The sequence below is a fragment of the Eumetopias jubatus genome, unplaced genomic scaffold, assembly GCF_037043125.1.
Source record: "Eumetopias jubatus isolate StellerSeaLion01/CBP00866 unplaced genomic scaffold, mEumJub1_p1.0 scaffold_6, whole genome shotgun sequence".
Lineage (NCBI taxonomy): Eukaryota > Metazoa > Chordata > Mammalia > Carnivora > Otariidae > Eumetopias > Eumetopias jubatus.
Genome location: NW_028274812.1, coordinates 107,659,707 through 107,681,408, shown reverse-complemented (window position 1 = coordinate 107,681,408; position 21,702 = coordinate 107,659,707). Strand labels below are relative to the sequence as shown.

Below are 21,702 nucleotides of genomic sequence, written 5' to 3'. Positions count from 1 at the left end.
GTTTGATATGTTTGTCAAACTATATTTATCACTATTCTGTCGCTTGCTAAAATAATCATGAATGCCTTGCTATCTACGGATCCTTGGGTTTTCATTTTCAGATTGACCACTGGTGATGATCATTCTTTCACAACACAGGGCAAACCACTGCATTCTGGGAGTTGGATAAGTTAAATGGTTTTCAAACTTTTTTCTCCTAGTTGAATAAGAATTGAGTCGCTGAGATGAAGGGGAGAAGTGGGAGTATCAGAGTGTCTCTCTGACCAACAGGCCTTCAAGAAAGCTCCTGGACACCTTGGAGAATCCTAGGTCACCAGGGAACAAAGTTTAAAAATCATAGCTGTGGCTCTTAATTTCATTTAGAGATGGAAAAATGGGCCCTGAGAGATTGGAGCTTGTCGGTAACACACAGTAGTTAGGTCAATGTCAGATATCTAAAACAAGCCCTTGGTTTCCAAATTCAGTGTTCTCCCCCATACGTCCCCAGTCTCTATAAAGCCTTGCCAAAATTGGCCCTGACCCCCTGAGGTTGGCCACTCTTCCCCCCATGGTATAGCACATTGTGTAGCCAGCTGGATCGCTTATTATGTGAGGTTTATTTCTGCCCTACCTTATTCTAAGTAGGAATTAAAGCAGCTTTAAGGCCTTCAAATTCTGCATTTTGTGAGTTGAACCAAGGCCCAGCATCTTTTCTGATGGAGGAATTTTTTAATTCCCAAGTTTTTCTTCTAATAATATTTCTTAGTCTTTTCTATCTTCTCTTCATTGCTGCTAGAAAGCTATAGCCAATGACAAAATGCCGGAAGTTCTTTGTTGAATAATAACAGAAAAACTCAGAGCCCATCATGTTAAGTTTGACCCTTCTTATTGCAAATGGGTATAATTGTGAAAATATCATCATGTTTTTTTTTCTAGTAAAATGTTCTATTATGTCACCAAAAAAAAAAAAAAAAAAAAAAGCCCAGGGGCTTCACCTGAAGAAGCTTGAAAACCCCTGCCAAAAACTCTTAGCACTTGTCACATTACATTGTAATAAACTATTGAATGTCTCTCTTCCCGAAGAAAGTGAGTACCTTAAAGTAACCTTTAAGGTTACTGAAAGGTTACTTAAAGTACCTTCAGGAACCATGCCAGAAGGTTTCACACTGTGTTGCAATTATAAAATTTAACAGCGGGTAACAATCACAATAGAGTAAAAGGAGTAAGTGAGAATACTTTATATCTTAGTAGACTAACAGTTACTTGCCCTGGGTAAGTGGCTATTCTATGGCATAGCTTTTTGATCATGACACACATTGGAAAACCATTTGCTAAAACACAATAATTCACTTTTCAGCATTGCTTTGACAGTCCTACAAAAAATATTAGGTGTGTTTACATTTTTTTTTACATTTTTTGTCACACTCATTTGATAGTCCCAGCCTTAACACAGTACCTGGCACATAGTAGGTGCTAAATGTTTACTAAATGAGTAATGAATATTGTTTTCATCCACTGACCAACTTTATTAAAGATTGGAATTAAAGAAGCAGCTTTCCTCTTTCCCTAAGCTATTCTTCAGGGTAGAAAACAAAAGGAGGCAAGGCGCCTGGGTGGCTCAGATGTTAAGCGTCTGCCTTCGGCTCAGGTCATGGGCCCAGGGTCCTGGGATCGAGCCCTGCATCGGGCTTCCTGCTCTGCAGGAAGCCTGCTTCTCACTCTCCCACTCACCCTGCTTGTGTTCCTGCTCTTGCTATCTCTCTCTCTCTCTCTTTGTCAAATAAATAAATAAAACCTTTAAAGCAACAAAACAAAACAAAAGGAGGCATGGGATAAAACTGTATGATTTACTCTCCTCTTTTACCCCCCTTTCAGTATAATGTGATCTTATAATTCATGCCAATTAACTCACAGAAACTGTTGTTACCGCCTAAAGTGATTTCTTCCAAAACCTTAAACATGACTATAGGGCCAAGATGGAGAAATGGGGACTGGATTTACCTTCCTGCATAAAAAAAGTTAAAAGTTAAAATAGGATAAAATATATTAAACAGTGGCTTTGAGACATGGGAAATCAGGCAGCATGGACAGGGACTCCTGAGAAATGGCAAATGGATGAGGTGAGCCCTATATTGCCCCAGCATACTGTCTGGAGAAAGTTGCCACACCACAGCCTAGGGAATGGGATGCCAGATGGAGTCTGATCATCTTCCAGGCTTGAGCTGATGTGGCTGGTAGGTGAAAGTGGCTAAAACACATGGCAGAGTACCAGAGAGGAGAGCGCTGCCCAGAGAGAAAACCCCTGAGTCCTCAGCTGATGACTGGTCAGTACCTGGAGTGTGGGGGAGAGACCCAAGTCCTGGGAGAGAACCACCCAAAAGGATTAGAGGAAACAATACTCAGAGCACAATTTTTGTGAGCCTGAAGTTTTTCAGTGTGTATATTTCTGAATGACTCTAGAATCTGTTAATGTTTCTCAAACTTGGGAACTCAGACCACCCAAGATTATATTCTCAGACCCAAGTTTGAGCAACATTGCTTTGTGTGGTTAATGATTCTATAGTCAGTAAACCTAAGGTTATTGTCACTGTGTTGGAATCTATCTTAAACAAGCTTTTTTTTTTTTTAAAGACTTCACCTATTTATTTGAGAGAGAGAGAGTGCACGAGTAGGGAGGAAGAGCAGAGTGAGAGGGAGAAGCAGACTACCCACTGAGTGGTGAGCAGGGAGGCCCATGTGGGGCTGACCCCAGGGACCCTGAGACCACAATCTGAGCCGAAGGCAGTTGCCCAACTGACTGAGCCACCCAGGTGCCCCTTAAAGAAGTTTGATATGTCAAATCAAACAGTATTTATCCAGGACAGAAATGGTTTGTGTTCCTACTTGTGAGAGTGCAGAAATCCTTGTAATTCATGAGACATCAAGTGAAGTACTCATCAAGTGAAGAGTATTGCCTCAGAATAGGACAAAATTAGCCCTAAAGATTGACAAAACTTAAAAGCAAGCCTCAAGAGGATCAAATGATTTATAAGTAACTTAATTGAGGGGTGCCTGTCAGTTAAGCATCTGGCTCTTGGTCTCAGCTCAGGTCATGATCTCAGGGTCATGGTATCAAGCCCCACATCAGGCTCTGCACTGGGTGTGGAGTCCGCTTGGGATTCTTTCTCTCCTGCTCCCTCTGCCCCTCCCCCTACTCCCTCTCTCTCTAAAATAAATAAATAAATCTTAAAAAAAAAAAAATAAGTAACTTAATTGTGTCCTAGACAAAATTTAAGAATATCTATAGGGATACAAAAATATCCAGTACTCAATAACATAAAATTAACAATGTCTGGCATCCAATAAAAATTTATCAGATATGCAAAGCATCAGGAAAATACCACCAGTAATGAAGAGGAAAAAAAAAAATCAATTAATTGAAACAGACCCAGGCATGATACAAATGATAGAATTAGTGGAGAAGGATATTAAAAATTTATCGCTAGTTTTCTTAAGTTCAAGAAGGTAGAGGAAAGATTGAACATACTATAATGTACACAATGTTCTGTACCTTTTTCCTTTTTTTTAACTTTTTTTAAGTTTTTTTTTTTTTTTTTGAGAGAGAGAACACAAGTGGGGAGGAGGGACAGAGGGAGAGGGAGAAGCAGACTCTCCGCTGAGTAGGGAACCCAATGCCAGACTCGATCCTAGGACCCTGGGATCACGACCTAAGGCGAAGGCAGACGCTTAACCAACTGAGCCACCCAGGCGCCACGGTATCTTTTACTTTTGACCGTGTATCTTTCCAAGTCAGTTTGTATAAAGCTTCCCCATTGTTTTTTTTTTTTTAAAGGATGTTGCAGTCTTTTTTTTTTTTTAATGATTTTATTTATTTATTCATGAGCGACAGAGGTGGGGAGAGAGAGAGAGAGAGAGAAGCAGAGGGAGAAGCAGGCTCCCAAGGAGCAGGGAGCCCAATGCGGGACTCGATCCCAGGACCCTGGGATCATGACCTGAGCCGAAGGCAGACGCTTAACCATCTGAGCCACCCAGGCGCCCTTCCCCATTGTTTTTAATGGCTATGTGGGTAAACCAACCTGATTTAACAAGTCTCTCATTAGGACATCTAGGGGTTTTTTTTTAATATTTTACAAGTTATAATTTATATACCATAAAATTCACCCTTTTAAAGTGTACAGTTCAGTGATTTAATTCCAGAACATTTTCATTATCCCCAAAAAGAAACCCCATACCCATGACATCTAGGTCTTTTACAGTCTTTTGCTAAAGGCAATAATGCTGCACTGGATATTCTCATACACATATATTTACACACATGGGCAAGAATATCTGTAGGACACGTACCTGGAAATATTTGCTAAGTAGAGTGATTTGTGCACCTAAAATTTTGGAAGGTACTGCTAAATTATCCTCCCCAGAGGTTATGGAGTATACACTCTTACTAGCAAGGTATAAAAGTTCCCATTTCCCCACTTACTGATCAGCATAGTCCTTCACCAAAGCTTTTTATCTTTGCCAGTCTGATAATAGTATCTCACTGAAATTTTAATTTATATTTCTCTTATTCAAAGTGAGGTTGATTATTTTTATATGTTTAAGGGCTACTTTCCTTTTTTAATGAATGATTGTTCATACCCTTCAGTTTTCTGCAGGATAACTTTTTCTTGGTTATAGGAGCTCTTAATGTATTAGGGAGAAAAGCCTTTTGTGATATAAATTGGGAGTATTTTTCTCACTTAGATTTTTTGGACTTTTTTTAGCCTTTGACTTTGTTTATAGTTTTTTTCCTTTACCATGCAGAATTTTAAGAATTTGTCATCAGATTTGTCAATCTTTTATACTTCTGTATCTTTTGACAGACTTTCCCTACTCCAAGATTATAAAAAAACAGTATCTCGGGGCACCTGGCTGGCTCAGTTGGAGGAATATGTGACTATGCTATGTACTTATTATGCTAGTACATTAAGGTTCCCCTCCCCTCACTGCCCCCATTTAACTGTTTGATTGATCTAGAATTTATTTTTGTGTAAGATGTAAAGTATGGATCCACCATATTTTCTCCATACAGCTAACATCTTTCCGCCACTGATTTAAAATGTCATTTTTATACTGTGTCCTCTTGATTAAAAGCTATTATTAAACGTGTTGACTTGGATAAGGACAATTTCATAGTAGCTTTAATTTTTTTTTTTTAAGAGTGGTAATCAGAGGGCACCAGGGTGACTCAATCAGTTAAGCTTCCGACTTTTGATCTCAGCTCAGGTCTTGATCTCAGAGTCGTGAGTTCAAGCCCCATGTTGGGCATGGAGCCTACTTAAAAAAAAAAAAAAGTGGTAATCAGGTGTCTGGGGTAGTGTTTTCTGACCTCTTGGGATGCCTATCAGGATTCTGTAAGAACTGCAGTCTCCGTCCCTCTGTGACAAATCCTACTGTCATTAAGCTGCTGTTACTGAGGGGAATGTGTCTCGCTCAAGTGTGCTGAGCCAAGAAGTAGTTTTTAACCACTGATCTAAAGGTTTTCCCTAAGAGGGAAAAAGAGGGGGACTCCTCTTTCCCACGTTATAAATTTCATTTGTGGCGAGAAGCCCACTTAGTGATTCCAGGGTTGTTACTTTCAGGAGAAAAGAGTCTCAGCAAGGAAAGGGAGAACCTTTCCAAAGAGAACTGAACTCTTCACTTTTGAAGTCATTAGTTTCTGATCCTCAGTTTGTCTTCCCACTTCCGAATTGTCAGTTTCTACACCTCTCCTTTGGTAAGTTGATTTTGGTGGACGGTGTGTCCTCCTGGGGAAAAGAACTGCTGGATTAGGTGGAGGATGACTAATGTTTTGGCCAGACGTAGAGCTGGAGACATAGGGATAGGAGTCATCTCTTTTAATTTGAAACTGTTTAAAGTCAGAAAAGAGGGGCGCCTGGGTGGCTCGGTCGGTCAGGCGTCTGCCTTCGGCTCAGGTCGTGATCCCGGGGTCCTGGGATCGAGCCCCACATCGGGCTCCCTGCTCAGCGGAAAGCCTGCTTCTCCCTCTCCCACTCCCCCTGCTTGTGTTCCTGCTCTCATTATCTCTCTCTGGGTCAAATAAATAAATAAAATCTTAAAAAATAATAATAATAAATAAAGTCAGAAAAGAGTATCGCCCTTTAAAAAGTAGAATTCTCAGGGTACCCCTGACTATAAAGGTTCATGGAGTTCTACCCAAAGGGGGCTAGAGGCAGAGACCTGTCTGGTAGGACAGATGCCACTGACTGGGACAGACATCCCGGGGGGTGTTTTGTCAACTGTTTGAGCAGCCTGTTCGGTTTGATAGGGGAGGGTCCACAATGGCTGTTAATTTAATCCAGTATTATAAAATTGTTCTCTTACTTGTGCTACTCAAGGAGTGGCTTGTCAACTTCAAACTTTGGCAAATGTTCTCTGTGCTTGAAAGTCCCAGTGGTGGTGACACCTTGGTGGAGTGACTGGTGCTGACTTCCTCTCTCAGTGTGTTAACCCCTGGGTGTCTCCTCTGCTAGAGGAGCTCATACAGGTGTAAAATAGTGAGGGAAGCTGGGATAGTTGTGAAAGGTGGTTTTGGTACAGGCTAGTTTTCACTTACATTTTTCTTAGTTTGTTCCAGAAACTGTTCAACACTCTAAAAAATAATTTACAAAGGATATAATGGAACTCCATTTCAAAAGTCACATCAGAGTAAAGAAATAATATCCACTTTATGGGCTTGGTAATATGTCGAAATTGCCCAATTTATTCCATGTGATTGTGATATCTGGGAGACAAGCTCATGGCACAATAATGAGCTGTGGGCTGATGCAATTCTGCCGTATTAAGTATCAGGATTTAAGGGAAGCCCTTCCCACAGAATTCTATATATCTACTTAATTATAGTTTCCTCGCTTTCCCTTCCTGTGACATTTTCACTCCTCAGAAGTACTGTCGTGCTAGCATGTTCCTTTATAACTACACATCTGAGTCCTCAAAGCAGATTTCACCTGGTCTGCTGCCCCTTTCACAGTTTTAGCCTGGAAGTTACCCTTGGATCAGCTTTCCCCCTCTTCTTCTTCCTGTCCCACCAAGTCATCTCACCTCTCCACCAGAGTTCCACTTCTCATCACCCCAAGCCATTCAGCAACTGCACGAATTCACCCCCTCCCAACGGGAAGGTCTCACATCAGGGGATACTTACCCCTTCCAGACCCTTCCTGGAGGAAGCAAGTTTCCTTCCATGTGGCAGGAGCCAGTTTTATATTTGTTTGGCCTTGTGACTGATAGGATGGGGAGTTTGGGGGAACTGGAGAGGAGATGACAGTTTTAACCAAGAAAAAACATTGAGTAGAAATTATCCCTTCTGCCTTCTTCGGGCGTGTCCCTCTTCTGGGCATCTCTTCAGGATTTCATTCCTCCGTCCAACTGCCGTTCACAACTGCCCTTTCCAACTGCTCCAGAACTCTTGGCCCCGGCATTCCGTGATGTAAATTATTCCACGCATGGCTCGAAATGGGTGCGAAGCAGTGTTGCCAGGTGTCGGATCACTAGTGTAAGTTTACCGGATCTCGGGGGAGGGAGGAGAAAGGGGGAGAACTGCTCTTGGAACTTGTCCAGTTGTTATTGTTTCAGCCAGAGCACAGTAATCGAGCTGGCTGAGCTTGATGCTGTCGGTAGCTGGGGAGAGAGGGAGCTTGGGGCCCGGAGCTGGGGGAAGTTGGGGGTTGAGATTTTCTACTTTAAAGATTCTAGCGATGGGATATAGATTGTTTGGAATCAAACAGTTGGTGGTGCTGCTGCCTGGGGAGGAACCTGGGACCTCTGGGGCCAAGCCTGAGGCAGAACTGCTTGGGGCTATGGTGTCTCCTCTGTCTCAAAAAGTAGGGAGAACCGGCTTTTTCTGTTGTTGTAAAGAGAGCCAAAATATGGCAAGAAATCCAGATTGCTCACCATGTTTGGAAACAGTCAGCCATAAAACGCAACAGTCCTCTGCATACGTGAGATTTTTTTTTCTAAAACAAAAATATTATTTCTCCCCCTTTTTCATGATACATTTTGTGGAAGTGGCTGTTCCTGGTTTACAGTCCCTTTGGGGAATCTGTGTGGGAAGGGTTGCTGCCAGCTATCTTCGATTTATCTAGATTCCTTTTTGACTTGTAAGTTAAGGATTTGCATTCAATAAAAACAATTTAAATTGAATATTTAGTCTCTTGAATGACCACAAAATTTTAAAAATCCCATTAAAAACAAGCAGGTTAGAGAAAAAAACGTACATGAATTACACAGTTACTTATCTAGGAAAGTAAAGAGTGCATTTTTATGTTGTACTGATGCTTTATTCTGCTTTAATGTGCTTGGCTAACCAGCACTTTCTTTATTCCTTTTCTTATAGTTGTCATGGATGATGATGATGACTCGTGTCTCCTTGATCTTATCGGGTAAGATGCTCATTCCAAAAGCAGGGTAAATCAAATGTGTGAGGTTTGCTGTACTAAAACAACCTAATTATCATATTAAAAACTGGGTGGATTTTTGGGGTGCCCAGCTGGCTCAGTTGGTGGAGCATGTGACTCTTGATCTCAGGGTCATGAGTTCAAGCCCCAGGTTGGGAGTAGAGATTATTTAAAAAAAAAAAAAAAACAACACAAACCGGGTGGGTTTTTAAAATGAAAGTCAACATAGAATATGGATTAGCAAATAAAGAGACAAAAATATTTGGATATGACAAGGTTCATAATTAGGCCATCCTTTATTAAATTTACCTTCTAACAAATCCCAGGAGGCAGAAATGAGTGATAATAGGAAATGGAACAACATCAAGAAATCAATAATAAAACAAACTATTAATAAAATTGTTTGAAAATAGGGCGAGAATGTTTCTCAGGCTAATACGTCATTTTCTTTTTACCCTAGTGAAAATGAATCCAAATATAGGTCACGTATTTATTTGCTGTTTTCCTTTCTTTGTTGCTGTTTTCCAGAGACCCACAAGCATTGAACTATTTTCTACATGGACCTAGTAATAAGTCTGTAAGTAATATTTAGAGCATCACAGATATAAATTTTGTCTCTTCTTTACAGTTAAAGTAATCACTTTATCAAATTTGTACCTTTGCAGAGCAATGATGACTTGACTAATGCAGGATATTCTGCAGCCAATTCAAATTCAATTTTCGCCAACTCCAGTGTGAGTATTGGAAACTGAATCCAGTGATAAAGTGTTTCTGTCTCATTGATGGCTTGTGAACCGAGGCTTTCCTTGCCTTTGGATGCTGATAAGAGTTATTACCTTGTCTCTTGTAATTGACACAGAGGGAGGATCTACTGAATGGTGTTGACATTGTCTCCTTTTAACTTCGTGGACTCAGATAAGCTATATGAGATTTACTTTGCCATTTTCCGAAGCTCTCACCTGTCTTTCTAAAATGACTCCAAAATGTGATAACCTAAGAAAGTCGTATTAGAATGTTTTAGACCTTATCACAAAGCTTTAAAGAAATTGTTCTTAATTGTAGTTACTTACTAAACATTTCCATCTTAAGCGAGAAAAAAAAGGTAATAACTAAAACTTACTGAGCACTTAGTATGTTCTTGGCGCCAAGGGTTTAGCATGATTAACCACATTAATCCACACAGCAACTCCGTGAAGTAGGTTCTTTTATGATCAGTATTTTATACGTGAGGAAACTAAAGCGGAGAGGTTAGTACTTACTCAAAAGTCTACAGCCAGGAGTTGCAGAGCTAGGCTTCTCCCTCAGGTTGCCCATTCTGGATTCATATTCTCAAGCTCTAGGAGCATCTGGACAAGAGACCTGACCTCTGGGGGACAGGGAAGTCCTGTTTGTGGATGACATCCAGATAACTATGGTTAAGCCTGTGTTACTTTCATCTTTTCAAGTGCCTTCTTCTATCATGGATGGTAGCCAGAGTCAGACTGCCCAAGTTTGAATCCTCACTCTACCACTTACTAGACATGTAACCTTGGATCTATCACTACATCTCTGTAAGGTTCAGTTTCCTTATTTATGAAACCAGGAGAATAATAGAACTATTTCCTAGGTTGGTTAACATTAATTGACTAGTCTGTGGAAATTACTTGGTACAGTGCTCAATAAATGTTAACTTATCAGCGGGGCCTTTATTTTCTTCATCTATAACATGGAATAGTATTCGGAAGGTCCTTGGGGGTGCACAGTTCTTTCAAGTATTTGAGTGTGTGTAAGTTAGGTCAGATCATACCATGCGAGACACCTCCACATGCTAGGGGTGGTTTTAAAGTCACAACACTGATCTCCAGTAAGGCTTGCGAACCAGGAGCATTTCTGAAATTCATTCTGAACAAGTAATAACTTCATGTGGTGCCATGAAGCCCATAAAGTAGATATTTAGCCCGCCCCTCAATGTTCATGATTTTTATTTACCAACCTTCCTCCTTCCATGTTAGTATTAATTCTAACTTTTCAGACTGTTTCATTCAGTATGTATTTATTGGGTACTTCTATTCCATCATGTCAGGTATAGTAGAAATTTTTTTTAGTAGAAATATATTTTTTTAAAGGATTTTATTTATTTGACAGAGAGAGACATAGTGAGAGAGGGTACACAAGCAGCGGGAGTGGGAGAGGGAGAAGCAGGCTTCCCACTGAGCAGGGAGCCCGATGTGGGCTTGATCCCAGGACCCTGGGATCATGACCTGAGCCGAAGGCAGACGCTTAACGACTGAGTCACTCAGGCGCCCCCCCCACCTTATTTTAAATAGCTGTTGATGCCATATCTTTTCTTTTCTAATCTTGACCTGTCCCCATAAAACCTGCTGGACAGTGGAGTGTATCTTACTTATCATGTTCTGTTTTCTTCATATGCCTGTGTTGTCTCTAGTTGGAATGCCCATTCCTAAGGGCTCCTTGAGGACAGAAACTAACACACAAGTGGGTGCTTGATAAATAAACTGTTGATGGACCTTTACTTTTGAATAGGACACTAAAAGTAGCTTTGAAAGCGTCATAATAGGCTGATTCCTTCTAAGAAGTCAAACGACCGTTCACTCATTTTATGTGGGGAGCTTGTTTTTGTGTGAACCAGTCTTTTTTGGGGTGTTAGGGGTTAGAACGGCAGGGGGTCTGAGAAGCCTCAAAAGACAGGGCTAACTCTGGGCTACCTTCTGGACCTCTAACAGAACAATACCCAGAACGCCCAAAAGTCACTCGGACTACTGTCATACAGGGGACTAGACATGGCCATCTCCTGGATGCACACACACCCTGGGCTGAGTCTCGCTCAAGCCCTGGACTGGGGGCAATCCTGAAAAATCAAGTGTGTGCCAGTATATCAAAAAATGAAGCTAAACTCCAGGTAGTCATCAGTATGTTCCTGTTATTTATCTATTTTCTATAAAATAATTTACCAGAGCAATGAATAGATACACTTAACAGAAACAGTGTTAGATATTACTAAGGAAATAGAATATCAGAATAAGCTGAGCACTTTGGAGAGTTGTACCTGAAAAGCAGACTGTTAGGCTTTATTCTCTTCAAAAGTGAGGTGCTTTTTATTATTATCATTTTTTTTTTTTTTAAGACTCTCTTTCAAAGGTTCTATATGCCAGGTAACACACTGCTTATTCTTTTAGAATGCTGATCCTAAGTCATCCCTCAAAGCTGTAAGCAACCAGCTTGGAGAAGGGCCCAGTGATGGACTGCCACTCTCAAGTAGCCTTCAGTTTCTGGAGGATGAACTTGAGTCTTCTCCTCTTCCTGATCTCAGTGAGGACCAACCTTTCGACATTCTTCAGAAATCCTTGCAGGAGGCCAATATCACTGAACAGACACTGGCCGAAGAGGCATATTTGGATGCCAGTATAGGTTCAAGCCAACAGTTTGCACAAGCTCAGCTTCATCCTTCTTCATCAGCATCCTTTACTCAGGCTTCTAATGTTTCGAATTACTCAGGTCAGACACTGCAGCCTATAGGGGTGACTCACGTGCCTGTCGGAGCATCATTTGCAAGCAATACAGTGGGTGTGCAACATGGCTTTATGCAGCACGTGGGGATCAGTGTTCCCAGCCAGCATCTGTCTAACAGCAGTCAGATTAGCGGCTCTGGTCAAATACAGCTAATTGGGTCATTTGGTAATCAACCTTCCATGATGACTATTAATAACCTAGATGGATCTCAAATCATATTGAAGGGCAGCGGGCAGCAAGCCCCATCAAATGTGAGTGGAGGGCTCCTGGTCCATAGACAGACTCCTAATGGCAACTCATTGTTTGGGAACTCCAGTTCCAGTCCAGTAGCACAGCCTGTCACCGTTCCATTTAACAGCACAAACTTTCAGACATCTTTACCCGTGCATAACATCATCATACAGAGGGGTCTTGCACCAAATTCAAATAAAGTTCCAATTAATATCCAGCCAAAGCCTATCCAGATGGGCCAGCAGAATACATACAATGTGAACAATTTGGGAATACAGCAGCACCATGTTCAACAAGGGATCTCTTTTGCCTCTGCCAGCTCACCCCAGGGCTCCGTAGTTGGTCCGCACATGTCTGTGAACATTGTAAACCAACAGAACACAAGAAAACCGGTCACCTCACAGGCTGTGAGCAGTGCTGGCAGTAGTATCGTTATTCATTCTCCCATGGGCCAGCCTCACACACCCCAAAGTCAGTTCCTCATACCCACAAGCCTTTCCGTCAGTTCCAACTCGGTACACCATGTCCAGACCATAAATGGGCAACTGCTTCAGACTCAACCTTCTCAGCTTATCTCCGGCCAAGTGGCCTCAGAGCATGTCATGTTGAACAGAAACTCTTCCAACATGCTCAGGACCAACCAACCATATTCTGGGCAGATGCTGAACAACCAGAATGCTGCTGTCCAGTTAGTGTCTGGGCAGACGTTTGCCGCCTCTGGAAGCCCAGTGATAGTCAATCATGCCTCTCCTCAGATCGTCAGTGGACAGATGCCCTTGCAGCAGGCGTCGCCAACCGTATTACACCTGTCACCTGGGCAGAGCAGCGTCTCCCAAGGAAGACCTGGCTTCACCCCCATGCCCTCGGTGACCAGCATGTCAGGACCTAGTCGGTTCCCTATTGTCAGCTCCTCCAGCACTGCCCATCCTAGTCTTGGGTCTGTGGTTCAGTCGGGCGCAACAGGATCAAACTTTACAGGAGACCAGCTGACCCAGCCAAACAGGACTCCAGTACCGGTCAGCGTGTCTCATCGTCTTCCAGTTTCTTCTTCCAAATCTAGCAGCACCTTTAGTAACACACCTGGAGCAGGAACCCAGCAGCTCTTCTGTCAGGTATGTTTGCTTTATCATGTGAATGTTTGGAAGATTACAGAACAGAAAAATGGAATATGTATTTCACAGAATATCATTTTCATCCTAAGCTCCCAGTTTATTAACTTCCAGTTTTCAATTTATGATTGATTCCCTTTTTTCTTCCTAATTAAAATGTTTTATCCATCCCAGCATTGCGGCTTGGAGTGGGGACTCTAGAGTCAAACTCATGGATTTGACTCTAAGCTTTATGACATACAGCAAGTCTTACTTTAACTTACCTCTCTACACTTAATTTTCCTCATCATTTGAATGGACATATACTAGTACCATTCCATGAGGGTATTGGGAGGATTAAATGAGATAATCCACCTAAAGCACTTAGTGTAGTTGACCTCTAGCAGCAAATGGTAAATACTCAATGAGAGCCCACTGATACATATACTTGATGAAATGTATTATGGGCATTTAAAATGAAAGCTTAGTGTAGATTATTTACTTACATCATGGAGTAATCCACTAGGTCATAACTATGGACTGGGTGAAGAAGTTGGGGCTGCTTCTTGAGTGCCAACGGGAAAGGCTCAGGGACTCAATGTGACTCATCAGTGGGTAACTGGCCTGCACCAGAGGGATGCATACCGAGGGAAGGATCCCAGATTACCTCGGGCAGTTGGTAAACCCACAGGATTATGTTTCTGAAAAGCATCTCAAATGTCATCAGCTTTGGTTCTCAACCCGCTGCCCCCATCTGCTGATCCTTGAACTCTAGCTTCTGGTTCCTGCTCATCCTGAGCACAGCCCATAGTTGCAGCTCCACAGCCCCGCCTTCACCCCTGTGATTGGCCCTCCTTTGTCCTCCTTTTCCACTGCCTTGCTCCTCCACATCTACAGGTATTCAAAAACCTCTCTGTGCCAGGTACCTCGATATTCCCTAAGGAAACAAAGATTATTTATGATCAAGGATATTCAGTGTATTACTTTCAGTGTCAAAGGTGTATATGTGTTATGAGATCATGTCAGACTTCTAGAAAAGTTAAAGTTGCAAGGATAGAATAAGGAATTTCATATACCTTTCACCAAGATTCCCCAAATGTTCACGTTTTACTACCATTCGTTTTATCCTTCTCTTCCTCCCCCCTGCACTCTCTCTCTTTCTCTCTCTCTCACACATATACACGCAAACACACACACAATTTTGAGAGTAAATTATGGGCATGGTGCCTCTTTACCCCTAAATACTTTGGACTTCAGTGTGTATTTTCTAAAAATGGAGACATTCTCCCATATAACCATAGGTTATACAATTATCAAAATCAAGAAATTAGCATGATGACAGTATTATCACCGAATCTACAGACCTTAGCCAGATTTAGTTGATTTTCCCAAGAATGTCCCTTACAGCAAAAGGGGAAAAAAATTATATTGTTTTGTGTTTATGATCCAGGATCACTGTCTAATTTTGTTGCCATGTCTTTAAATCTGGAACAGGTTATCCATCTTTCTTTGTCTTTTATGACCTTGAAATTTTTGAAAAGTACAAACCAATTATTTTGTAGAATGTCCCTCAATTCAGGTTTCTCTGCTGTTTCCTCATGACTAGATTCAGGTCATACATTTTTGGTAGCATGGCCACAGAAGTGATATGTCCTCACAGTATGGACTTGTCCCATCGATTGAGGAATTTAGTAAATATATTGTGGAGCTGCCTTTCTCACTGTTAGAAAAGAGGAAACATGGAAGATGTTTGGAAATGGAAAAGAAGGAGACTCGAATAATGAACCCAGTGGTCCTGGATTAGAATCCAAAGTATCAATATGAACTCACTGTTTTTATTGATTGATTGACTGATAGGAGGGGGGAGGGGCAGAGGGAGAGGGAAAGAGAATCTTAAGCAAGTTCCATGCCCAGCGCAGATCCTGACATGGGGCTCCATCTCATGACCCTGAGATCATGACCTGAGCCAAAATCAAGAGTGGGATACTTGTCCCATTACTGGTGGTGTAAACTTTGAACACTTGCTTAAGATAGTATCTGATGCTTCTTTTTTTTTAAGATTTTATTTATTTATTTGACAGAGAGAGACATAGTGAGAGCAGGAACACAAGCAGGGGGAGTGGGAGAGGGAGAAGCAGGCTTCCCGCTGAGCAGGGAGCCCGACAGGGGCCTCGATCCCAGGACTCTGAGATCATGACCTGAGCCAAAGGCAGACACTTAACCAACTGAGTCATCCAGGCACCCCTCATAAATTCTTATTTTATTCAGTGAGTTAAAAATTGTTGTAGTCACTTCTCTGATGCTCGTTACTTTGATGGCCATTTGGCACCCCTCCAAATTGGCTGACTGGTCCTTCTGACACGTTTCCATCATGCCTTGAGCACTTTCTTTAATTTCTGGCAAAACAAGATGTTCCATGTTCATTTTTTACCTTCTCTCCTCTGCCCGGAAGCAACCATTTCCTTAAGGAGCCTTATTCCTTCTAGCAGAGAACAGTATTTAGAAACCAAGATCTGAGCACTACATATTCATTGCGACTGTCTTGGATTTCTTTATACACACCCAACATCTGTAGCTATTTATAGATCAATCTACAGATCAATTTATAGATCAATCAGTGTGTTAAAAACAGTGAGTTCAGGGGCACCTGGGTGGCAAGCCCCACATTAGGCTCTGTGTTCAGCAGGGAGTCTGCTAAAGAGTCTCACTCCCTCTCCCTCTGCCCCTCCCCCCAGCACATGCATGCTCTCTCTCTCTAAAATAAATCTTTTTTTTTTTAAGATTTTATTTATTTGTCAGAAAGAGAGAGAGAGCACAAGCAGGGGGAGTGGCAGACAGAGGGAGTAGCAGGCTCTCCGCTGAGTAAGGAGACCAATGAGGGACTCGATCCCAGGACCCTGGGACCATGATCTGAGCCGAAGCAGGCACTTAACCTGCTAAGACACGCAGGCATCCCTAAATAAATAAAGATTTCAAAATACTGCATTTGACAGTTACTTGGCTTAGTACTTTCCCCGCTCCCCTGGTGTAGTTATGCTATTCATTTGAAATATAGTTCTGCTTATTTGTTTCTGTTCGTATTTCATTGTAGGAGTCTTTCCCCACTATCCTTGTTGATTTTACCTATTTAATTTCTTTTGAAAGTGTGACCCATTAGCATGGTTCCAAAAGTCAGGGCTCTGCAGAAAGTGTACCTGGAGCACCTCACTCCACCCTTCTCCCAGCCTTCCATCCTTCCCCGCCAGTTCTCAGCCGCGTCTGTCATCACCGATCTCCTTCATCTCTAGTTGACTTATCCTATGTTTATTTTCATACAAATGAGTAGATACATGTATGTTTTCTTATTTCCCTTCCTTTCTTGTTCAAAGTATAGGGTGCTGTAGATACTCTTCCACACTTCAGTTGCTAAAAAGTTTTTTAAATACCCAAATGTCTAGGGACGCCTGGGTGGCTCAGTCACTTAAGTGTCTGCCTTTAGCTCAGGTCATGATCCTGGGGTCCTGGGATCGAGCCCCACATCAGGCTCCCTGCTCAGGGGGAGCCTGCCTCTCCCTCTGCCTCCCGCTCCCTCTGCTTGTGCTCTCTCTCTCTCTGACAAATAAATAAATAAAATCTTCAAAAAAAATTTTTCTAAACATAATAAAAATTAAAAAATAAAAGCCCAAGTGTCTAATAATAGAATCATGGGCTGTAATGAATGCTATGCAGCTACTTAAAATGTTTTCAAAGGGTACCTGGCTATCTTAGTGGAGTGTGTGACCCTTGATCTTGGGGTTGTAGGTTCGAGCCCCATGTTGGGCATAGAAATTACTTTAAAAAAATAAAATCTTGGGGTACCTGGGTGACACAGTTGGTTAAGCATCCAACTCAGTCTCAGCTCAGATCTTAATCTCAGGGTCATGAGTTCAAGCCTCCTGTTGGGCTCCACACTGGGCATGGAGCCAACTTATAAAAATAAATAAAACAAAATCTTTGTATATAAAAGTAAGTAAATAAAGAAAATAAAATGTTTTAAAAAAAATAACTTGGTCAGTTGAGCCTCCAGCTCTTGGTTTTGGCTCAGGTAGTGATCTTAAGGTCATGAGATTGAGCCCTGCATTGGGCTCTGTACTCAGCATGGAGTCTGCTTGAGATTCTCTCTCCCTCTCCCTACCCCTCCCACTTGTACTCTCTCTCTAAAATAAATAAATAAATCGTAAAAAATAACTTAAAAAATTTTTTTAAAAAACTTAAAGATTTGGGGAAAGGCTTACAAAATAATTTTAAGTGTACATTTAAATTTGAAATATTTAAAATGTGCTTTTAAATGTATGATAAAGATGGGCACCTGACTGGTTCAGTCAGTAGAGCATAGGACTCTTGATCTCAGGGTCATGGGCTCAAGCGTAGAGCTTACTTGATAAATGTAGGGGTACCTGGGTAGATCAGTTGAGTGACTGACTCTTGGTCTCAGCTCAGGTCTTGATCTTGGTGGTCTAGAGTTCAAGCCCCACACTGGGCTCCACGCTGGGTGTGGAGCCTACTTTAAAAAAAAAAAAAATGTATACTTCATAAACAATTTGTTTTCACTTTTAGAAAAATAATTAGGGAGAGATATTATGTTGAATTAGAAAACAGAAAACCTATTTGCTTACAAAACACACAGAAATTTCATTAGAAAGAAATGCAATATAACATTAATAGCAGTTCTCTGGATAGTAGAATTACAGATTATTCTCATTTTCTTCTAGTTTTAAAAACTTGCCCCAAGGGGCGCCTGGGTGGCTCAGTCATTGGCTGAGGTCAGGTCATGACCCCAGGGTCCTGGGATGGAGCCGACATCAGGCTCTCTGCTCAGTGGGAAGCCTGCTTCTCCCTCTCCCACTCCCCCTGCTTGTGCTCCCTCTCTCTCTGTCTCTCTGTCAAAATAAATAAATAAAATCTTTAAAAAATAAATAAATAAAGATAAAAAATAAAAACTTGCCCCACATAGAAGACATGATACCTGGACAGCATTTATCAAAACTATATATTTTTTAAAAATAAGTAGAACATGCAGTTGGTAAAAACTTAAAACAGTTCCAGAATAGTTTACGGTGAAAAGTAAGTCTTCCCACCAGTCCCCACGTTTCCCTCCCAGAGGCTGCCATCATTTCTAGGTTCTTTATATTCTTCCAGAGATGTCCTCTGCACATATGGTAACAAATATCACATAGACCTACTTACCTCTGCAAAATACCATGGATGTTTAATTACATAAATTGAGGATCATTTTATATCAGTATGTATAGTTCTGCTTTATGTTTGTTGTTGTAATTAATTATATATAATCAGCCATAGCATGATTTCTTTCTCTTTTTTTTTATTTTCTGTGTATAAGTAATGGCTTGATTAAGGAGAAAAATCTCTCTGACTCCCAAAAGTTTCAATATCCAAAGGTAACAAGAAGCCTCCACTGTTAGCTCCAAAGTAACTTTTTTGTGACTTTTAATGCCAAAAGGTATTGGGAACTAGGTCAGTTGTATTATGTCAAGTGTGTTACTGCTGTAGGTTTTCTGGAACAATTAAGGTATCAGGCGTATTGGAATAAGGAGGATACAGCCTTGGAGGCAGCATGAGTTAGAAAAGTAATGTTGAGGTGTTATCTAACATTAAAGCCCCAGGACATCCAGAAACACTCACAGTGACTCTATTTTACTTTATAATTTCTGTACAAATTACTTTATAGAATGTCATAATAAACAAAAACACCATAATAAACAACACCGTTACAGGGACTTTCCATGTTTACCTATTCGGGAAAATTTAACTCAGCAAGTTTTGATCCTAGAAAGGGTTAATTCTAGGGAGGAATAAGTTTCTAAATACAAATTTTGGTTTTGGTATAGGAAATACATTTATTTGGTTCAAAATTCAAAAGGTACAAAAAGGTATATATAATAGTGAAAATTTCCCTCCTCCTGTCCCCCAGCCACCCAGTTCTCTGCAAGCAACCAATGTAACCAGCTTCTTATAGAATGAATGTAAAAGTCCCCACCCCACCTTTTGTATTGTGAAAACTTCCCAAACCCACAGAAAAATTGGAAGAGTACAGTGAACGCATTCACCTAGATTTACCCATTGTTTTGCAACATTTGCTTTAACTGTGTGTCTCTTTCTCTCCCTCTCTCTCTCTACACAAACACACACACACACACACACACACACACACACACTCTTTTTTCTCTGAACCACCTCGAAAGTAAGTTACTAATGTCATGACCCCTTAGTCCTAAATACTTCACCAGCTATCTCATAAGAACAAGGACCTTCTTTAACACAGCCACAATATCACTATCACACCCAGAAAAGTTAACAGTAATACAGTAAAATTGTATCAGATTTCTTCCAGTCTACCTAATAATGGCCTTTCCAACAATGTTTCACTCCGGAATCCAGTCAGAGGGCACTGATTCATCTGTTGTCACGTCTCTAGGCTAGAGCAACCCAGATCATTTGTCTTGTAGAGTGGCCTCAGTGTGGAGTTGTCTGATTGTGTCCTCATGAGCAGAGGCAAGCTAAACAGTTTTGGCAAGAAACAAAGTGTCGGGTGGGCCTGTTATTGGTGGTTCTGGGTGTGATCACTTGGTTAAGGTGGCTTCTGCCAGGTTTCTCCTCCAGGTCCTATACCTTTTTCCCTTTGTAAAGCAGAAATGACCGCTAGGATAGTGCTTTGGGACCATGTGACTATCCTCCCCCCACCCCCACCTCGTGATTTGCGACTCCATAAGTGAGCCTCACCTGAATATTACATTGGTGGTTGCAAAACGGTGATTTTCTAACTGTATTATCCTATCTAGAGTATTTGGCTGGGACTGTTCCATAAAGAAGAGCTTTTTCTCCTTCTCCCGCTCTCTCTCCCTCCCTCTCTCTCTCTCTCTTTGGGGCTGTCAGCTTCAGTGCTTACTGACTCGTGGCTGTGCTTACTTACTCCATCCGTCCCCGGCTAACTCTCCCTCTGCCCAATATCATTTTGAGGCTAAGCCAGACATATAAATTCATCTGTGATATTTAGATATTTTCTCTAAAAGATCATGTATTCATTTTGTAGTTAGTGTTGCAGTCTGTTGCTTTCATTATTCTTCTTAATGCCTAAAATGTCCCAAATGTGGTCAGTGGAGGCCTGCTGAAGCTGGCTCCTATCCTTTTGATGCTGCCCCATCTATTTTGAGCTCTTTGTGGCCCAAGATATGGTGCTCATGTCTTCTGATTTTCACCTTGCCTTGGACCTAGAATCAGCCATTCCTCCAGAGAGCTCTGTGAACTTAAATCCCTTAATGCAGAGATAATTTATAGGATTTAAACTTTCTTGTAAATAGATTAATATTCAAAAGTCAGCGATTAAAGCAGGCAATTTACAAGAGTTTAGCCTATTAAGCAAAAGTAAATTATTTTAAGTCCAAATCTCCTTAGATCACTAGAAGATTTAGTAGATCAAAAATCCCTTGAGAACAATAAAAAAAATTTTTTAAAAAAATCCCTTGAGAGCAGGACCCACCCTGCTTTCCAGCCCCTCCCTGCCCCTCCCTACTTCCCTCCTCCCTCTAGCTCAGCCTGCCAACCTGACAGCGGAGCCACTGGATTTTCAGACACCCAGGCTTCGAAATCTAGGTGTTGTTTGTTCCTCACCTTCTATACTTTTAATAAGTTACTAAATTGTACAGATTCGTCTTTGAATGCCTCACACCTGTTCTTTCCAATAATAATAAAAGTAATGATCATATTATTAACAACTGGTACAGTGGCCAGAGGCTCTCCATATTATTGCTAAGCCTTACCTTGGGGCTACAAGGAGTGACTATTTCCATTTCACAGTCAAGGAGATGGAGGTTCAGAGCATGGCCAAATTGCTCAGAAAGGCAGATTTTACCTGCCAGCTGGCTCTGCTAGTACAGCATTCCCATTTCTCTCCTTTTATGCATCCTTACCCCGAGCTAGACTTTAAGAGGGACTGCAGTGTCATGGAAAAAACAAGAGTTGGGTTAGGAATCAGAGCTCGCTTGTAGGTCCCGCTCTGCCAGGGACTGATTTGGTCATCTAAGTTTATATCTTAAACTCTCTGAGGCCTAATTTTCTCTTCTCTAAAATGAGGAACTCTAGCTATGCAATTGAACCACCTGGGGAGCTTTTTAAAAATATGGGTGCTTGGGCCTCTCCTTCATAAATTCTGATTTAAATTTAAGGTCTGGAGAAAGGGCTGTAAGCATCAGCATTTTTCAGAAGCTCCCCAAGTGATTCTAAAGAGCAACCAGGATAGAGAAGCACTGGGCTAGATGATTTCCAAGGCCCATTCTGACCCTAACACATCAACAAATTTAGCAATTATCTGGGTGATTGATTTGCCTTCGGCCTCTTTGTAAAGGCAGATTTCTACCACATTAATCTTCCTAAAACATTTGCTTGGTGACCTGAACCAAATCATCTGAGACTCCCCATCGCCACAAGAG

At 41.4% G+C, this 21,702-nt stretch overlaps 1 protein-coding gene across 4 annotated transcripts in view; it reads left to right on the top strand.

Annotated features, from left to right (window-relative positions):
• The window catches only part of BICRAL (BICRA like chromatin remodeling complex associated protein), a 69,853-nt gene that overhangs the window by 27,178 nt on the left and 20,973 nt on the right, over positions 1 to 21,702 (top strand). For 2 of the 4 annotated variants that reach the window (XM_088023984.1, XM_088023983.1), the window contains exons 2-5: positions 8,348 to 8,393; positions 8,937 to 8,985; positions 9,074 to 9,142; positions 11,585 to 13,261. In XM_088023984.1, coding sequence (XP_087880110.1) covers positions 8,353 to 8,393; positions 8,937 to 8,985; positions 9,074 to 9,142; positions 11,585 to 13,261 — 1,836 coding nt within the window. In that variant the 5' untranslated portion in view covers positions 8,348 to 8,352. Of the gene's footprint in view, positions 1 to 6,048; positions 7,508 to 8,347; positions 8,394 to 8,936; positions 8,986 to 9,073; positions 9,143 to 11,584; positions 13,262 to 21,702 lie in introns of those variants that run through there. The other 2 variants (XM_028097468.2, XM_028097469.2) reach the window with 2 other exon arrangements.